At 40.4% G+C, this 18945-nt stretch overlaps 1 protein-coding gene and 2 pseudogenes across 1 annotated transcript; all 3 read right to left on the bottom strand.

Annotated features, from left to right (window-relative positions):
* Positions 1 to 876: 876 nt before the first annotated feature.
* On the bottom strand, positions 877 to 1846 carry LOC120286832 (annotated as a pseudogene).
* A 5430-nt stretch (positions 1847 to 7276) lies between these two features.
* On the bottom strand, positions 7277 to 8382 carry LOC120286833 (annotated as a pseudogene).
* A 5274-nt stretch (positions 8383 to 13656) lies between these two features.
* LOC120286818 (germin-like protein subfamily 1 member 13) lies at positions 13657 to 14780 on the bottom strand. Its single transcript, XM_039299353.1, has 2 exons — positions 14584 to 14780; positions 13657 to 14401 (listed from the first exon to the last, which is right to left on the bottom strand). Exons 1-2 carry the CDS (start codon positions 14699 to 14701, stop codon positions 13848 to 13850), a joined length of 672 nt encoding a protein of 223 aa, XP_039155287.1. The 5' UTR covers positions 14702 to 14780; the 3' UTR covers positions 13657 to 13847.
* Positions 14781 to 18945: the final 4165 nt, after the last annotated feature.

The raw sequence follows: 18945 nt of genomic DNA, 5'->3' as shown, positions 1-18945 counted from the left end.
ATTTTCAAAAAAAAAAAAAGACTTTCTAGAAAATATTTTCCGAAAAGGTGGTATTTTATGCGAAATGAACGGATCCTTAGTCTCGTACTTTTTTTTTTTTTTTTTCAACTTTTGATATTCTTCTTTTAATCAACTACTTTATCTAGAGTTACTTTAGAGAGTATTCTTTGCATATAGTACGATTTCTTAGTGAATGGTTTTCATATTGGGATTTTTATTGATAGTAGTCATCATTTCGAAAATCGTCAGAAATTCAGCGGGCGGTGAAATACAAGAATAGTAAGAGTTCCCACCAAATTGGTAGCAGATGTCGAACTGTGAAAGTACAGCATGTTTTCTACAAGAACGACGATACATCCAGGCAATAGGAACAAAGTCGGCAACTTGGCAGCACGAAGCATTGGTCTTCATGACATGCTGAGCGTGGATTGGGACTTCACGTGCCGCAAGATCACAAAAATCAGAGCATGAAAATTTGACACCAATGGAATATGGATGGATCGTTCTTGATGGATGTCCGATCAATACGAGAGTTCGGGTCCCGCAATGGAAAGCGTGCAATAACCTTTGTGCTCGATAATTTGACAAGCAACACTTCAATGATCATTTTGAGGCTGATCCGAGTGCCCAAAGTCGTTGCAATTGTTTTCACCGAGCTTTATATGCATCTGATCGAAATCTGTGTTTTCTTTCTATTATGACTTTGCTTGGCATTTCGTTCCGGTCCATATGAGAAACTTTCGTCAAAACAGGATCGAGAAACAGGAGATTCTTAGTAAATAATACTCTACCGATCAATAACTCATACAAGAGGTAAAAATACCCATTGACCACCGACATAAAGCAGTGTTTTTATTCTTGCAAGTCTCTCGTGGAAACTAGGAATGCTTGCGTAAGTTAAATGGCTCAATCCTCTGTTGGTGTTTTTCTGGTCATCCATTCCATTTAGTTGTTGTCGTACCAAAACTGTGCCTGGAGGTAGTCGACAGTTTTCTTGTCCACTTGGAAGGCCTTGGTGAGAACATCAGCAGAAATGGGTGGCTTTGCTCCAAAGACGGAGTTAGCAATGGTAATGACTCCTGATTTTGGCTGCTCAAACCGGCAAAGGCCAGCGCAGGGTCTTTCCAATATTCAACCGGAAGTGAATGAGTCCAATTGGGAAAACAAAGACATCGCCTTTGTACAAGACTTTGGTGAAGAGAGTGTTGTTCAATTGGTTGGATGTGACGAAGCCGACAAGGAGTGTGCCCTCGATGACGACCAAGACCTCGGGCCTCCACGAGGGTGAGTGTGGGGAGGGGTTTAAACCTCCAGGAGCGAAGTCAATGCGAGCCGCGGATATGCCCAAAGTATTGAGTCCCGGAAACTCGTTGACGGTTGCGGGTGTGACTTTCGATCCAAGTGGGTTTGCAGTATTCCCAGGGTTTCTGAACCCCATAAAGGTGAAGTCATCTGCATTGGCTTGCTTAGGTCCTTGCAAAACTCCCGTTCACAAACACTGCATAAGAAAACAGAACTCATCTTAATATGCATCACTCAATATGCGATGACTATTGTACTAGTTATAGTCGATGACAATGTCGTCATGCTACCAAAACAAAACCTTTTGCATTTTCTGTTTATAGCATTGTTGACAAGAAGAAAAACAGTATGTCAATAACACTAGAATAGAGGTTTAACCTGCAGACTTGGGGTCGTTGATGGCCACGCATATGTCCTGAAGAGGACTTGGGTCATAAGCAAAGGCAGTTGCAGTTGCCAAAGCCAAAATGAGAAGGCTAACTGGAAAGGACTTCATTGTGGGCGGGAGTTGGGGCTGATCTCAGGTTCTATTTCCTAGCTCAGATTATTATTGCTCGAGGGAGGAGTGAGGTGCCTTAGATGACATGGTCTCTATTTATACATGACAGTGCTTGACCTGGTAAACAATTTATGCAACAAGTTTCCCTGCAGAAGACCAAGTTTTCAATGTTTCTATCTTTATTTCCCCATTCTTAATTCCAAACAGTGAACCGTTCCGTAACCACTATGACCGGGTGGCAGTCAATTGATTTACTCATCTCCAGCTTAAACAACGCATATTATCAGCTATGGAAGTGCTCATTCATAACTTTTACAACCTTGCATTATTCCTCCTTCACTTCTTCAGCTCTTCAGCATCAATTTGGAGCAGCATGATTACGCGAGGACTGTTTTCTGAACACAGTTTCATGCGTCCAAAGTGGATTGAATTGACCCTTTCTAGAGTAGGAAAAACTTTTTTCACACTCATCTTCACCATGGAAATTTTTGGGCTGCAGATATATCCTATCAGTAATAATTAGGGGACTTCGTCTGATTTAACATCCCAAACACTGAACTTAGTAGCAATCCACATAGCAGTGATTCACTCTCCTGTTGTACAAAACTTGATTCATTAAGTACCTTTGGGAACCCAAGTTCATGGGAGGTCAGAAATAACATGCTGCTGTCCAAAGCTGCGACTGCTCTACAACCATATGAGCAGAAAGGTTTTACGAAAAATAGAACTTGTAATCAATATCTTATTCCAAATTCCAATGGCTTCTAGAACTTATATGACATCGCTTACTTGAGGATCAAGGGTGCCTGATTGTTTCCATGTTGAGCTAGTGGATATTAATTAAGTCACCTAATTCTGTTGGAAAAACGATGCTTCGGAAGGTTATAATTCAAACGAGGCTTTTGCTATCAACACCGAAGAATTTTAGCTAATTCCTTGAAATTACCAAATGTCCTTCTATTGTTTCTAACCTCGAAGCTCCTCTACAGATTTTCTCAGAGAAGTGGGAGAGTTGTTAAAGATGGGTAGATGATGAAGGCAACTTTCCAATCGTAATTGTCATGATAGATTTTGTGCTAACCATTTTAAGAGACGAAAGTTGAAAGGACAGTCCCGCTGCCTTATGTCTTTGAGTAATGAGATTGCTAGAAGCACAAATTTATTTAATTAATTTTACGTTATATGATATTCCGATGCACAGCTGCTCCACCAAAATAAGTTTAGGAGACTTTTAAGTTAGTAAATAGCGAGTCTTCCTTCCGTAGTTTCTTAGGTCTGTTTGATAACACTTCTGTTTGGGAAAACAATTTCTTTTTAAAAATAGCTTTATTTATATATTTATATTCTTCAGAATAATTTCTAAATAAAAGAATGCATTTAGTAATTATACAAAATTTCCATTCTCATAGTGAAAAAAGAATAGGAATGTGTTTGGTACAATCCACATTTTTTTTTTTGTAACGTATAATTTATTTTAATTTTTTAATAATTTTTGAGATTTTTTTCTTTTTTTCTTTTTTGGTTCTTCCTTGCCTTTGCTGCCACGAACAGCGGGTTGTGGGTGGCGGGTGTCGGGCAATGCGTGGCAGCGGCTGGCTAGTGTTGGTTGGACAACAGAGGGCAGTGGCCAAGGGCGAGGGGGGGACAAGGAAGAAGAAAAGAAAAGAAGAAGAAGAAATAACTTATTTCTAGAATTTATTTTCGGAAACAATAAAATGCTTTTTTCTAGTTCTTATTTCTATTACAAATCTATTTCCCGATCACTTTTCTATTTTAAGAAATATAAAAACTAGTTGACGTTATCAAATAATTTTTTTTTGGGGAACGAAAAATTAGAAAAATGAAAGAGTAGGACATTGCCAAACGGGCCCTTACCTTCCACATATCAAATTTTTATTACTAACAATCTTGAGTTTTCTTCTTGGAGAGTAGTATCTACATACAAAAGTTTGAATACTCATTAGTTTTCAGATCATACTTTCGGCTGATATTAAGATGCTTGCTCCATGCCTTTTACCTCTCTGATATCAAGATGCTTGCTCCATTTGATGTTGTTATCATGACACAAGTACACAGGAGGTGACCAAATAGTGTGAACATCCTGGGTGCTTTATGTAACAATGGCATGATATACTGAAGAACAGGAAGCGAATCACCAACTAGGCAAGTCTTTTAGTGGTGAAGATGTATTTGGAACACCTAGTAAATAAAATATTTGACTTTTTCAGGCTATGTTGCTCTTTTTGAAGAAACGGTCCGCACTCAACTACTCCTGCACTCTCTATTCTCCGCCCGCACCAATAAAATATACGTGGCAGCATCACACATTTTGATTTTTTTTTTTTTTGTGATTATGACCATTACTCTTCTGGTTTGCATATTTTATTGTCACCGTCAATCAGAAGAAGATTGAGGTGGCCATCGCGATTGCTTGAGGAGAAATGTTCCGCATCTGCAGCACGAAGACTTTCAGTTACTGATATATCCTCGTTAGTAATGATTAATAACGTACGAATTAGCACCAAAGTACATGGGATGTACTTAGAAACCAAGCATTCTTTTTTTTTTCTGCAAAAATTCATGAATATGGACTTTCTTCTTTTTTTGGGGTTTTGACGCGAACGATGATAAATAGAAGCACAATAGTTCGGCTTCTGAAGGAGGCCCACATATGCAAGACCCGGTTAAAAAATTAAAGTGGGCGAGATTGCCAAGATGGTTAGATTATGGTGACTTACAGCCCATATCTTATGTCGAAGACTACACTGCATAATAAAATTGTCAATGGATTAGATCGCTCAAACAAGGACATTTAAAGGATTAACTATAATTAATGTCCCACATAAGTATTAACAAGCTAATTTTTTAAGGGTTACAATTAAGAGTTTAAGTGATTTGGGTTTTTCGTCGGATGCACATCACGGTGAAGAGCAATTGATTTATTTGGTTGATACTAAATTTGTTGGCTTAACTTTTTGTTAAAGGCGAGTCCTGTTAAATAAATTAGTAGAAAGACTTTAGGCTCTCTCCAGGTAATCTACTTGACGAGGCATGGCGACAAGTGCTCTATATATAAATGCAGATTGTTGACCAAGTACAGCGCTTTCTGCGTGATAGGCAACATTGAAAATCTTCGGATATTATGCAAGTTTGGTTTTAGACGCGATAGACGGGTCATTCCACAACAACTACAAGCACGTGTCCATTACTTTGATTTTATATTCCTAGGAAAAAGAACATGAACAGCAACTTTCATAAATTGACGCGACGACCCGGGACTAAATCAATGGAGGCCAAGTCTTGACAAGGAATGTTCGCGTGATGGAGCTTCATCACATTATCACGACCATTCATGTACCAATGAGCGTGATTTGACGTGATCTAGGGCCTAAAACTGAGCCAAGTAATTGAGTCCACCCTTGTTTGTCTTATATAATTTATATCTGACGCCTTTTCAAGCTCAACTTGTTTGTGTAAAATTGACATACAATAGCGTCTCTGCAAATGTTGTTGAAAGGGTCAATCTCCGTGTCTCCCGAGCATTTGCTTTTACATTTGCGAAAGAAATAGTTTAGGTTTGCTGATGTTCTCCCTCGTTAAATTAGAAAATTTGATCCACTTTGTTATTTGGAGGAAACTAAAAGAATATTTAGAGCATATGCTTGCTTGCAATGCACTTTTATATGTTGGACCAAAAACATATCTCATCCTGGACTAAAGCATTTCTTAAGGCTGTTTCACATAGCTAGGCTTTGTTAATAAGGTTATCTCCTATTCTGTTGAATGGATTTCTAGATGGTCTCATAGTTTCTAGAATGGACTTGTTGAGATCGGCGAACTTGAGATTAACATGATCCTTTACTTTGGTTTTTATGTTTTTGTTGAAGTTCAAAAGTCCTTGGAGCATGGATTATCTAGCAAGCATGCATTGATTAATGTACAAGTGAGAGAACTATGCTGGGAATAGATCAAGGAATCAGGCAGAACACTAACCCTAGTCAAATTGAATAGAGATATGGCATTTCGATTAGAAAAACACAATTCGATATCTAGTTTATCTTGCTTGACACTGCTATGCTTTGGTTTAATTAAGAAAAGTGCTTACTAGTTTTTCACTTGAAAAAGCATTGAATACGCCATAGGTCCATTCGCGTTTGGTTCCTAAAAAAGTACTTTGAAAATTAATGGTTTCAATTTTTGGATTGCGCTTCACCTTCCTCCAGTGATCCTCAAATGATGTAAGTCACAACAACCAGACCTTGGGAGTTTGCAAATTTTTGTAATTTTGGTTTGACTTTTCCGGCATACGACACGTCAGCCAGTCCTCTTGATGAAGTAAATTGGATCACATGAAGCGTTTAAAAAGGAAATACGCAGGAACTTCATCGCTTTGCCGGGCGTATGCATTGCATTACGATTCAATCATGTACTTCCATTTTTGAGCTGTTTTTTATCCATTGCAAGGATGCAAAAACCGCAGCACCAATCAGAAGCCTACCAAAACGAATATGTACTGCGGACGATGATTGAAAGCAAAAAAAAAAAAATTCTACACTCGGAAAAAAAAAGGTTATTTTTTGACTTCTGCTAACGAGGACTCGCTTATAGGAAATTGCAAGAGGAGCAGCGAGGTTTAAACGCAGTTTACACTTCTTAATTTAACATGGAGAAATGGGAGAGTTGTTGAAGATGTGTAGATGATGGCGACTACTTAATTTGCATATCTGTAGTAAGCTTCACATCCAATCCGTTTTCGGTAGTGAATGTTTATTAGATAATTGTCCTTCTCTAATTGCGAATAACCGAAAGTTCTATGACTTAATGTGCTCGCTATTCTTTTCCGAACACCTGATCCATATAAAATATTGTAGGCGACTTCAATTTGGTTATAGTGAGTCTTTGTCTCCCACTTCTTTTCATCTTTTAAATTTCCATATTCTGCTTTTAATCAACTACTCTATCTTGAGTTATTTTAGGGAGTATTCTTTGGCTATGTGGCACAGTTTCTTAGTGAATGGTTTTCCAAATCGGGCTTTTGGTTGAAACTAGTCATGTTTTCAAAAATGGCCTGAAATTCAGCATGGAGTGGAACACATGAATTGTAAGAGCTCCCACGTAATTGCCATAGGACAGTTTTCACAGATATGCAGATGTTGAACTGCGATAATATCGCATGCTTTCTACAAAATGACGATACATCGTGGTTAGTAGGAAACAAGTAGACAACTAGGCAGCACAAAGCAATGATCCTGATGACAAGCGGTGTGTGGACTGGGACTTCCTTTCCTGTGCTTCCACCAAATTAGAGCTTGAAAAAGGTGACATCGATGGAATTTTTATGGATCCTCGCCCCGTAATTAAATGTGAGGAATGACTTTGCTTGGGATTTGGCTCCTTTCGAATGAGAAATTATCCTCAAACAGTGAGGGAGGGAGGGAGGCAAGAAAGCGCCCGGGGGGTTTGGGTTGAAAGAGATTCTTAGTAAATGATCTTTATTGCTCAATGATTCATACAACAAGGTATATAACAACCCTATAAACATTGAGAAAAATTATTCATTTATTCTTAGCAATCTTGGAAAGTAGCAATGATCTCATAAGTACTATGGCTCAAATGCTCTGTCGGCATATCTTGAGTCATCTGTTCCATTTAGTTGTTGTCGTACCAAAACTGTGCTTGAAGGTAGTCGACAGTTTTCTTGTCCACTTGGAAGGCCTTGGTGAGAACATCAGCAGAAATGGGTGGCTTTGTTCCAAAGACGGAGTTAGCAATGGTAATGACTCCTGGATTTTGGCTGCTCAAACCGGCAAAGGCCAGCGCAGGGTCTTTCCAATATTCAACTGGAAGTGAATGAGTCCAATTGGGAAAACAAAGACATCGCCTTTGTACAAGACTTTGGTGAAGAGAGTGTTGTTCAATTGGTTGGATGTGACGAAGCCGACAAGGAGTGTGCCCTCGATGACAACCAAGACCTCAGTGCCGCGAGGGTGAGTGTGGGGAGGGTTTAAACCTCCAGGAGTGAAGTCAATGCGAGCCGCGGATATGCCCAAAGTATTGAGTCCTGGAAACTCGTTGACGGTTGCAGGTGTGACTTTCGATCCAAGTGGGTTTGCAGTATTCCCAGGCTTTCTGAACCCCATAAAGGTGAAGTCATCTGCATTGGCTTGCTTAGGGTCCTTGCAAAACTCCCCGTTCACAAACACTGCATAAGAAAACAGAACTCATCTTAATGTGGATCACTCAATATGCGATGACTATTGTACTAGTTATAGTCGATGACAATGTCGTCATGCTACCAAAACAAAACCTTTTTGCATGTTCTGTTTATAGCATCGCTGACAAGAAGAAAACAGCATGTCAATAACACTAGAATAGAGGTTTAACCTGCAGACTTGGGGTCGTTGATGGCCACGCATATGTCCTGAAGAGGACTTGGGTCATAAGCAAAGGCAGTTGCAGTTGCCAAAGCCAAAATGAGAAGGCTAACTGGAAAGGACTTCATTGTGGGCGGGAGTTGGGGCTGATCTCAGGTTCTATTTCCTAGCTCAGAGTATTATTGCTCGAGGGAGGAGTGAGGTGCCTTGCATGACATGGTCTCTATTTATACATGTCAGTGCTTGACCTGGTAAACAATTTATGCAACAAGTTTCCCTGCAGAAGACCAAGTTTTCAATGTTTCTATCTTTATTTCCCCTTTCTTAATTCCAGACAATGAACCGTTCCATAACCACTATGACCGGGTGGCAGTCAATTTGATTTTCTCATCTCCAGCTTAAACAATGCATATTATCAGCTATGGAAGTGCTCATTCATAACTTTTACAACCTTGCATTATTCCTCCTTCACTTCTTCAGCTCATCAGCATAAATTTTGGGCTGCAGATATATCCTATCAGTAATAATCAGGGGACTTCGTCTGATTTAACATCCCAAACACTGAACTTAGTAGCAATCCACATAGCAGTGATTCACTCTCCTGTTGCACAAAACTTGATTCATTAAGTACCTTTGGGAACACAAGTTCATGGGAGGTCAGAAATAAGATGCTGTTGTCCAAAGCTGCGACTGCTTTACAACCTTATGAGCAGAAAAGTTTTACGAAAAATTGAACTTGTGAGCAATATCTCATTCCAAATTCCAATGGCTTCTAGAACTTACATGACATCGCTTACTTGAGGATCAGGGGCCTGATTGTTTCCTCGCATTATGTACCTTTGGATAGACAATGCAAGCTCGTCACTGATGTTATGAACATTTAGTACAATTAGTGCCTTGTCCATTAACTGATGGTTATGTGCAACTTTGCCTAAGGTTCATGGGAGGTCAGAAGTAAGATGCTGTTGTCCAAAGCTGCTTCTGCTCTGTAACCTAATGAGCAGAAAGGTTTTAAAGGTTAGAACTTGTGAGGAATGTCTTATTCCAATGGCTTCTAGGACTCATGGGACATTGCCAGCTTGAGGATCAAGGGTGTGACCGTTTCCATGTTGAGCTGGTGGATATTAAATAAGTCACCTAATTCTGTTGAAAAATGAAGCTTCGGAAGGTTATAATTCAAAAGAGGCTTTGCTATCAACCACAAAGAATTTTAGCTAATTCCCTTGAAATTACCAAATGTCCCTTTATTGTTTCAAATCTCGAAGCTCCTCCGCAGATTTTCTCAGAGAAGTGGGAGACTTGTTAAGGGTGGCTAGATGAAGGAAAGTTTCTAATTGTAATTGTCATGATACATTTTACGCTAACCATTTTAAGAGAGAGAAAATTCAAAAGATAGTATGACTACCTTACATCTTTGAGTATTGAAATTGGTATGGACATTATAAATGCGATAATTTTTTATGACGCTTACTTGAATACCTCGACTTTTTTTCTGACCACTTGGGCACATAATTTTTACAACGTTTCCTTAATTGTCATAGCTTTCAATTGAGTGTCATAACTTTAAAAACGCTTATTCAACATGGCATGACACTTGTGATGCATATTTATGAAAGTTATAGTATTAAAGTGATTGATTGGAAGTTATAGTGTTCAAGTGAGTACTGTATAATATACAGTGTATATAAGTTATACATTTAAATGAGCGAAAAAAGTTATGATACTTAAGTGAACACTATATAAAAGTTATGACACTTGTGTTCTTTTCCTAATAAAATTGCTAGAGCGCAATTTTTGTTTATTAACTTGATGCTATGTAATAATTCAGTGGGCATCTGTTCCCCGGTTTCTTACCTTCGGCACATCAAATTTTCAATAACTAGTAATCTCGAGTTTTCTTCCTGGGGAGTATTATCTACGTACGGAAGTTTAAATACTCATTAGTTTTTTAGATCCTACTTTTGGCTGGAATCGGCCTTTTACCCCTCTGATATTAAGATGCTTGCTCTGCTTATCCTTGTCAATATTATCACAACGCAAATGCACAGCAAGTGATTTTATGGTGTGAACGTCCTGCATGATACACTGAAAAATCGGAAGCAAATCACCAACTAGGCAAGTCCTTTCATGGTGAGGGCGTATTAGGAACGCCTATTCCTGCATTTTCTCGTAAATGAATTATTCAACTTTTTAAGGATCTGATACTTTTTCTGAGGAAGTGGTCCGCACCATCCCGCTGCTGAGTCGACCCTGGACGGCTGCAACAGTGAAGTACAGAGATAAAAAAGAAAGACGCTGACGTTATCTGTGAATATCATTCCTACCTTAGATTCACGCATTCCTTAGCTGGAACAGAGGAAATTTAACCTGATCGGGGTTTCGTCGAAGCAGCAACGGAACGACACATCACCGGATTTAGATATCTACTTACGGCCCCAGCGAAGCAGATTAGTCAATTGGAGAAATAAGGAAAGAGTTGTTGAAAGTGCTCACCCAGGGGTTGATTTCCTAAACCCTATCTCTGTTGCTGTTGTCAAAGGTCCATTGTTGACCTTCTCAAACACCGATCCATTCAGAGAACAGTTCGTCTTTATCCTTCTCTCAGGATCATTATCTAACAACTCATGCACTCTCTTTTCTCCCCTCTGCACCGATAAAACCATGTGGCAGCATCATCCAATTTTGATTTGTTGTGATTGTGGCCATTAGTCTTGTGCTTTACATATTTTATTGGCACGGTCTTATCAACCTCTAGAATGTGCTTTTTAAATTGGGTTATTAGGTGGGCGTTTACATCCACTGAGCATTAAAAATGCTCTCAATACAACGTTTATTTTGCTTTGAATTGCATAATATGTAATACTTAGGCTTGCAAAAGAAAAGAAAAGGCCCAAGACCTCAGCCCATTCCACCTTCAGTCCAGATAAATCTGAAAATGTTTCCTTCTCTTCTCCCCCTTGTCACGAACCAGAGAAAGAAAAAGAAATGGGGCTTTTGCATGTACGCGCGGGAGGCTACGATGACTCAAGTTTGCCTTTGTTTTGTAGCATCCTAGGATTATAATCCTTGGTTCATTTAATCAAGGGAAATTTTGTAGTTAGGACATAAATTCAGGTCTATATTACTTTTGAGTTACCGTGTCGATTCGGGAGTCGTTTGGCTGTGAAAATTATGTGGAAATGATAATTATGGTGTTGTGGAGCCGTGAGATCTTACAAAAATTAGTTTCAAGTTATAGTTCGATTGGAACGAATTTTTAGAGTTTTGTGCACATTGCTACTCAGTTCAATTTTTTTTGTTTTTATAATGGTTTTCACTATTCTTTGGTCATCTTTTGAGTTGATAAAGCTAAGGATCTTATAATACTTAAAAAGAGTTTTTTTTTTCTTTCAAAGTTTGCTCTTGTTAGGATTTGGTGCACAAATACAACAAAATAGAGTCTAAACGTAAGAAAGAGAAATCGAGACACCGACTTTATCCTAATTTACCGTCAAGGGGTACATCCAACAGATAATTATGCTATAATTAGCATCTCTTACATCTCTATATATCACTCAATTACAAGAGAAATATAATATATATAGGCGGCACAAGAAAACTCTAAAGTTGAGAAAGCGTTAAGCTATTCACTAGTTATTTATGGACCTAAGCCCAAACTACTCTTTTGACCTTATCCCTCGCTCGTTCATTGAGGAGTGAGATCCCATGTCTTCTTGTCGATGAGGAGTACAAACCACACCTTAATAGCTTGAATCGGAGTTTGTTAAAGAAATACAACACGATAAAGTTGGTAGCACAAGCTTGGGTGGCTGTTTATCTTGCAAGTGATTATTCGTCACACAACTGCCTGCCTTGAGGTCTTTTGTCGACCCATAGTGAATGACTCAACCCACAAATAGTGTTACCTAATAGAGTCTCGGTGAAGTTATTTGGTGTGTAAATTTGATATTCAAATTATGTTCTCTTTTTGTAGAACTTTGAAGCTTGCTAGGCAGCCTAGCTTCCATTCGGGCTTTTGGTTAGTGGTGATTGGTGGTTATATCTTCTTTATATCATATTTTGAAAGTGGTAAAGATTAGGGAGCATATCCGTGGCATAAAAACTTGATCAAACATTTGTTATCCTTTATGGTATTCGAAATAGTTAGAAATGATTTTGACCATTTGAAATAGTTTAATTTAAATACTTGTGATTGGTAGGAGAACTAGCATATGAAACAAATTGTGAAAGGTTATATGAATTGATTTATGAACTTGGGTTGTGAAACCTAATAGGGTTTGAGAATGAGAATCTTATACTATTGATATGCATTGGTCAAGAACTAAGTTCTACATGATGATGCGAGTTTTGCAGGAGCCACCTTTAAAACCTTGTATTACGTTATGAGGTTGCCAAGGACTAAGTGCTGTACCATGACATAAGTCTTGTGGGAGCGATCTCTAAAATCTTGTATTATTGATACAAATTGGTCAAGGACTAAGTGCCACTTGGTAATGTGAGCCCCATTAGAGCATCCTCAAAAATCTTGTACCATTGATATATATTTCTCGAGCTGTGGCCCCGAGTCATCAATGCATCTTAATATAACATGGAGATATAAGAGACTTGTTGAAAATGAGTAGATATCTCTGCTGCGACCTTCACACCCAAACCGTTTTCGATGCTGAAAGTTTATGAGATAATTTTCTGTGTCTACTTGCGAAGTATGGGAAGTCCTATGGTTAAGTCTCTATTCTGCACTGAACGCCCTCTCCACATGAAGTGCGGTAGGGGACTTCAATTGGTTATAGTAAGTCTTAGTCTCCCACTTAAAAAATAAAAATAAAAAATCCCAACTTTCGATATTCTTCTTTTAATCAACTACTTTATCTAGAGTTATTTTAGAGAGCATTTTTTTGCATATAGCACGATTTCTTAGTGAATGGTTTTTCAGATTGGGCTTTTTATTGATAGTAGTCATCATTTGAAAATCGTCAGAAATTCAGCGGGCGGTGAAATACAAGAATAGTAAGAGTTCCTACCAAATTGGTAGCAGATGTCGAACTGTGAAAGTACAGCATGTTTTCTACAAGAACGACGATACATCCGGGCAATAGGAACAAAGTCAGCAACTTGGCAGAAGAAGCATTGATCTTCATGACATGCTGAGCGTGGATTGGGAATTACTTGTGCCGCAGTATCACAAAATCAGAGCATGAAAATTTGACGCCAATGGAATATGGATGGATCGTTCTTGATGGATGTCTGATCAATACGAGAGTTCAGGTCCCGCAATGGAAAGCGTGCAATAACCTTTTGTGCTCGATAATTTGACAAGCAACACTTTAATGATCATTTTGAGGCTGATCCGAGTGCCCAAAGTCGTTGCAATTGTTTTCACCGAGTTTATATGCATCGATCGAAATCTGTGTTTTGTTTCTATTATGACTTTGCTTGGCATTTGGCTCCGGTCCATATGAGAAACTTTCGTCAAAACAGGGATCGAGAAACAGGAGATTCTTAGTAAATAATACTTTACTGAGGAATTACTCGTACAAGAGGTAAAAATACCCATTGACCACTGACATAAAGCAGTGTTTTTATTCTTGGAAGTCTCTCATGGAAACTAGGAATGCTTGCGTAAGTTAAATGGCTCAATTTTCTGTTGGTGTTTTTCTGGTCATCCATTCCATTTAGTTGTTGTCGTACCAAAACTGTGCCTGGAGGTAGTCCACAGTTTTCTTGTCCACTTGGAAGGCCTTGGTGAGAACATCAGCAGAAATGGGTGGCTTTGCTCCAAAGATGGAGTTAGCAATGGTAATGACTCCTGGATTTTGGCTGCTCAAACTGGCAAAGGCCAGCGCAGGGGTCTTTCCAGTATTCAACTGGAAGTGAATGAGTCCAATTGGGAAAACAAACACATCGCCTTTGTACAAGACTTTGGTGAAGAGAGTATTGTTCAATTGGTTGGATGTGACGAAGCCAACAAGGAGTGTGCCCTCGATGACGACCAAGACCTCGGTGCCGCGAGGGTGAGTGTGGGGAGGGTTTAAACCTCCAGGAGCGAAGTCAATGCGAGCCGCGGATATGCCCAAAGTATTGAGTCCTGGAAACTCGTTGACGGTTGCAGGTGTGACTTTCGATCCAAGTGGGTTTGCAGTATTCCCAGGGTTTCTGAACCCCATAAAGGTGAAGTCATCTGCATTGGCTTGCTTAGGGTCCTTGCAAAACTCCCCGTTCACAAACACTGCATAAGAAAACAGAACTCATCTTAATATGCATCACTCAATATGCGATGACTATTGTACTAGTTATAGTCGATGACAATGTCGTCATGTTACCAAAATAAAACCATTTTGCATGTTCTGTTTATAGCATCGCTGACAAGAAGAAAACAGCATGCCAATAACACTAGAATAGAGGTTTAACCTGCAGACTTGGGGTCGTTGATGGCCACGCATATGTCCTGAAGAGGACTTGGGTCATAAGCAAAGGCAGTTGCAGTTGCCAAAGCCAAAATGAGAAGGCTAACTGGAAAGGACTTCATTGTGGGCGGGAGTTGGGGCTGATCTCAGGTTCTATTTCCTAGCTCAGAGTATTATTGCTCGAGGGAGGAGTGAGGTGCCTTGCATGACATGGTCTCTATTTATACATGACAGTGCTTGACCTGGTAAACAATTTATGCAACAAGTTTCCCTGCAGAAGACCAAGTTTTCAATGTTTCTATCTTTATTTCCCCTTTCTTAATTCCAGACAATGAACCGTTCCATAACCACTATGACCGGGTGGCAGTCTATTTGATTTTCTCATCTCCAGATTAAACAATGCATATTATCAGCTATGGAAGTGCTCATTCATAACTTTTACAACCTTGCATTATTCCTCCTTCACTTCTTCAGCTCTTCAGCATCAATTTAGAGCAGCATGATTACACAAGGACTGTTTTCTGAACACAGTTTCATGCATCCAAAGTGGATTGAATTGACCCTTTCTAGAGTAGGAAAAACTCTTTTCACACTCATCTTCACCATGGAAAGTTTTGGGCTGCAGATATTTCGTATCAGTAATAATCAGGGGACTTCGTCTGATTTAACATCCCAAACACTGAACTTAGTAGCAATCCACATAGCAGTGATTCACTCTCCTGTTGCACAAAACTTGATTCATTAAGTACCTTTGGGAACACAAGTTCATGGGAGGTCAGAAATAAGATGCTGTTGTCCAAAGCTGCGACTGCTTCACAACCTTATGAGCAGAAACGTTTTACGAAAGTTATAACTTGTAAGCAATTTCTTATTCCAAATTCCAATGGCTTCTAGAACTTACATGACATCGCTTACTTGCGGATCAAGGGTGTGATTGTTTCCATGTGTGCTGGTGGATATTAATTAAGTCACCTAATTCTGTTGGAAAAACGAAGCTTCGGAAGGTTATAATTCAAAAGAGGCTTTTGCTATCAACACCAAAGAATTTTTGCTAATTCCTTGAAATTACCAAATGTCCCTCTATTGTTTCTAACCTCGAAACTCATCTGCAGATATTTTCAGAGAATTGGGAGAGTTGTTAAAGATGGGTAGATGATAAAGGCAACTTTCCAATCGTAATTGTCATGATAGATTTTGTACTAACGATTTTAAGAGACGAAAGTTGAAAAGACACTCCCGCTGCCTTATGTCTTTGAGTAATGAGATTGTTAGAAGCACAAACTTATTTAATTAATTTTACGCTATATGATATTCCAATGCGCAGCTGCTCTCCAATGCCTTATGTCTTTGAGTAATGAGATTGCTAGAAACGGTCCGCACTCAACTACTCCTGCACTCTCTATTCTCCGCCTGCTCCAATAAAATATACGTGGCAGCATCACACATTTTGATCTTTTTGTGATTATGACCATTACTCTTCTGGTTTGCATATTTTATTGTCACGGTCAATCAGAAGAAGATTGAGGTAGCCATCGAGATTGTTTGAGGAGAAATGTTCCGCATCTGCAGCATGAAGACTTTCAAGTTGCTGATATATCCCCGTTAGTAATGATTAATAACGTACGAATTAGCACCAAAGTACATGGGATGTACTTAGAAACCAAGCATTCTTTTTTTTTTCCTGCAAAAATTCATGAATATGGACTTTCTTCTTTTTTGGAGTTTCGAGGCGAACGATGATAAATAGAAGCACAATAGTTTGGCTTCTGAACGAGGCCCACACATGCAAGACCCGGTTAAAAAATTAAAGTGGGAGAGATTGCTGCGATGGTTAGATTATGGTGACTTAGGGTGCGTTTGTTTGCGTTTCTGTTTAAAAATTGTTCTAGGGAACAGAAATAGAAAAAAGTGTTTCTGTTCCGGGGAACAATTTTTGAACAAAACAACGCGTTTGGTAAACTTGTTTCGGGAATAAAAAATAAACAGAAACATGTTTGGTAAATTTGGATTATTTTTTTATTTCTTTTATTTTTTCTATTTTTTTCTATTTTTCCTTTTTTTCTTTTTTTTCTTTTTCATTTTTTTCTTCTTTTTGGCGGTCGCCGGCCAAGGCCTTGGCCGGCGACCGGCCGACGAGGGTCGGCCTCGCCGGATCGGGCGAGATCGAGCTCGCCCGGGCCGGCGCGAGGTCGGCTCGCCTTGATCCGGCGAGGCCGAGCTCGCCCGGGCGGGCGAGGAGCGGCCTCGCCGGGCCACCGGGCGAGGCCGAGGCTCACCGGCCGCTGGGCGAGGTCGGCCTCGCCGGATCCAGGGCGAGATCGAGGTCGCCCAGATCCGACGCGAGTCGGCCTCGCCGGATCGGGGCGAGATTGAGGTCGCCCGGGCGGCGCGAGGCCGACCCTCGCCCGCCGGCGAGCCTCGGCCTCGCCGGACGGCGAGCCTCGGCCTCGCCGTGGCTGGGGCGGGCTGCCGCCCCTCGTCGGCCGGTCGCCGGCCATGGCCGAGGCCGGCGACCGGCCAAAAGAAAAAGAACAAGAAAATAAGAGAAAAAAAGAAAAAAAGTGTTTCTCAAAAGTGTTTGAGAAACAAGAAACACAAAATTTGTGTTTCTTGTTTCTGTTTCTTTTTTTGTTCCCGGGAACAAAAGAACAAAAAAAATAGAAAAAGTGTTTAAAAACACAAAAAAGAAATACAAACAAACAGGCCCTTACAGCCCATATCTTACGTTGGAGACTACACTGCATGATAAAATTGTCAATGGATTGGATTGCGCAAACAAGGACATTTAAAGGATTAACTATAATTAATGTCCCACATAAAGTACTAACAAGCTAATTTTTTAAAGGTTACAATTAAGAGTATTAGTGATTTTGGTTTTTCGTCAAACGCACATCATAGTGAAGAGCAATTGATTTATTTGGTTGATACTAAATTTGTTGGCTTAACTTTTTGTTAAAGGTCAGTCCTATTAGATAAATTAGTAGAAAGACTTTAGGCTCTCTCCAGGTAATCTACTTGACGAGGCATGGCGACAAGTGCTCTATATATAAATGCAGATTGTTGACCAAGTACAGTGCTTTCTGCGTGATAGGCAACATTGAAAATCTTCGGATATTATGCAAGTTTGGTTTTAGACGCGATGGACGGGTCATTCCACAACAACTACAAGCACGTGTTCATTACTTTGATTTTATATTCCTAGGAAAAAGAAATGAACAGCAACTTTCATAAATTGACGCGACGGCCCGGGACTAAGTCAATGGAGGCCAAGTCTTGACAAGGAATGTTCGCGTGATGGGTGTTTATCACGACCATTCATGTACCAATGAGCTTGATTTGACGTGATGTAGGGGCCCAAATGTGACATCCGAATTTCACCGGACCTCGAGCATGTAATGATTTGTGATGGGTTGACGAATTTGTCATCAGACTACGTTGCTGACACCAATTACGACCCCGCTTCATCATCACACTCGCCATAATGAAACGTCACGTTTTGTAACGTTCTCGTGATAGCTCCTCGTCTAAATTTCTCGCTTAACACAGTCAGCTATGACGACACGTTAACCCCGAGCGGCCTAAAAAATCAACGGAGTCGAAGACCTCAATTTTGTACCACCCTGCCACCACCGTCCTTCTTCTTAGACGGCTCACCGATGACCACATTTTCGGCCATGCATCCACGTAAAATTCCCTTCTCCATGCGGTGATTGAAGCCCACGTATGTGGCCCACACGAATGAGGGCCGTGGAACCGAGATGCTCCGTGCACGTTCTCCTCTTCGTGGGTCAACAATTGGAGGGGAGTTGACCAGGCTGCCACGTCCTTGCATGAGGGAGCAAGGTGGCGTGTGCTCTGTATGAAGGTTGGCTTCTCTTCAGCTGGAAAGCGAAGCCGGGGATGTCGATCAAATGGAAGCCACGCATCAGCCCTTCTTGCGCTGGTAAGAGAAGACCCGAATAATGGCCAGCGGTCGAAGACCTCCCATGCAGGGAGACACGTCTGCATGCCATGATCAACGTGGAAGCAGCCCGCAGCTCTTGCTGCCTCGGTGTCTTCGGCTGTTGACTAGAAGAGTCAACAAGCCAATCTTCGAAAGGACAAGACCGCCAGTAGAAGAAAGAGAAAACAGAGGGAGAGAAAGAGAGAGAGCGGCAAGTGAGAAGAGAGAAACTGAGAGAGAGAATAGAGGGCGCGAGAGAATGAGTGGCGAGAGAAAAGAAAGGGACTGCTCCCTTCGTCGTGTATGCACAGCCGCCGTCCCCATCGTGCTGATCCAGCCGTCCCACAGCCTCAACCGCGTCCATGAAAGCGCGAGCTTCCGAACCTCTCGCCATCGTGTTGTTGTCGCCGTGTACCGGTTGTT

This window comes from Eucalyptus grandis, chromosome 8 (assembly GCF_016545825.1).
Source record: "Eucalyptus grandis isolate ANBG69807.140 chromosome 8, ASM1654582v1, whole genome shotgun sequence".
Lineage (NCBI taxonomy): Eukaryota > Viridiplantae > Streptophyta > Magnoliopsida > Myrtales > Myrtaceae > Eucalyptus > Eucalyptus grandis.
The sequence above is the reverse complement of the archived record's forward strand: the minus strand, read 5'-3'. Positions and strand labels throughout refer to the sequence as shown.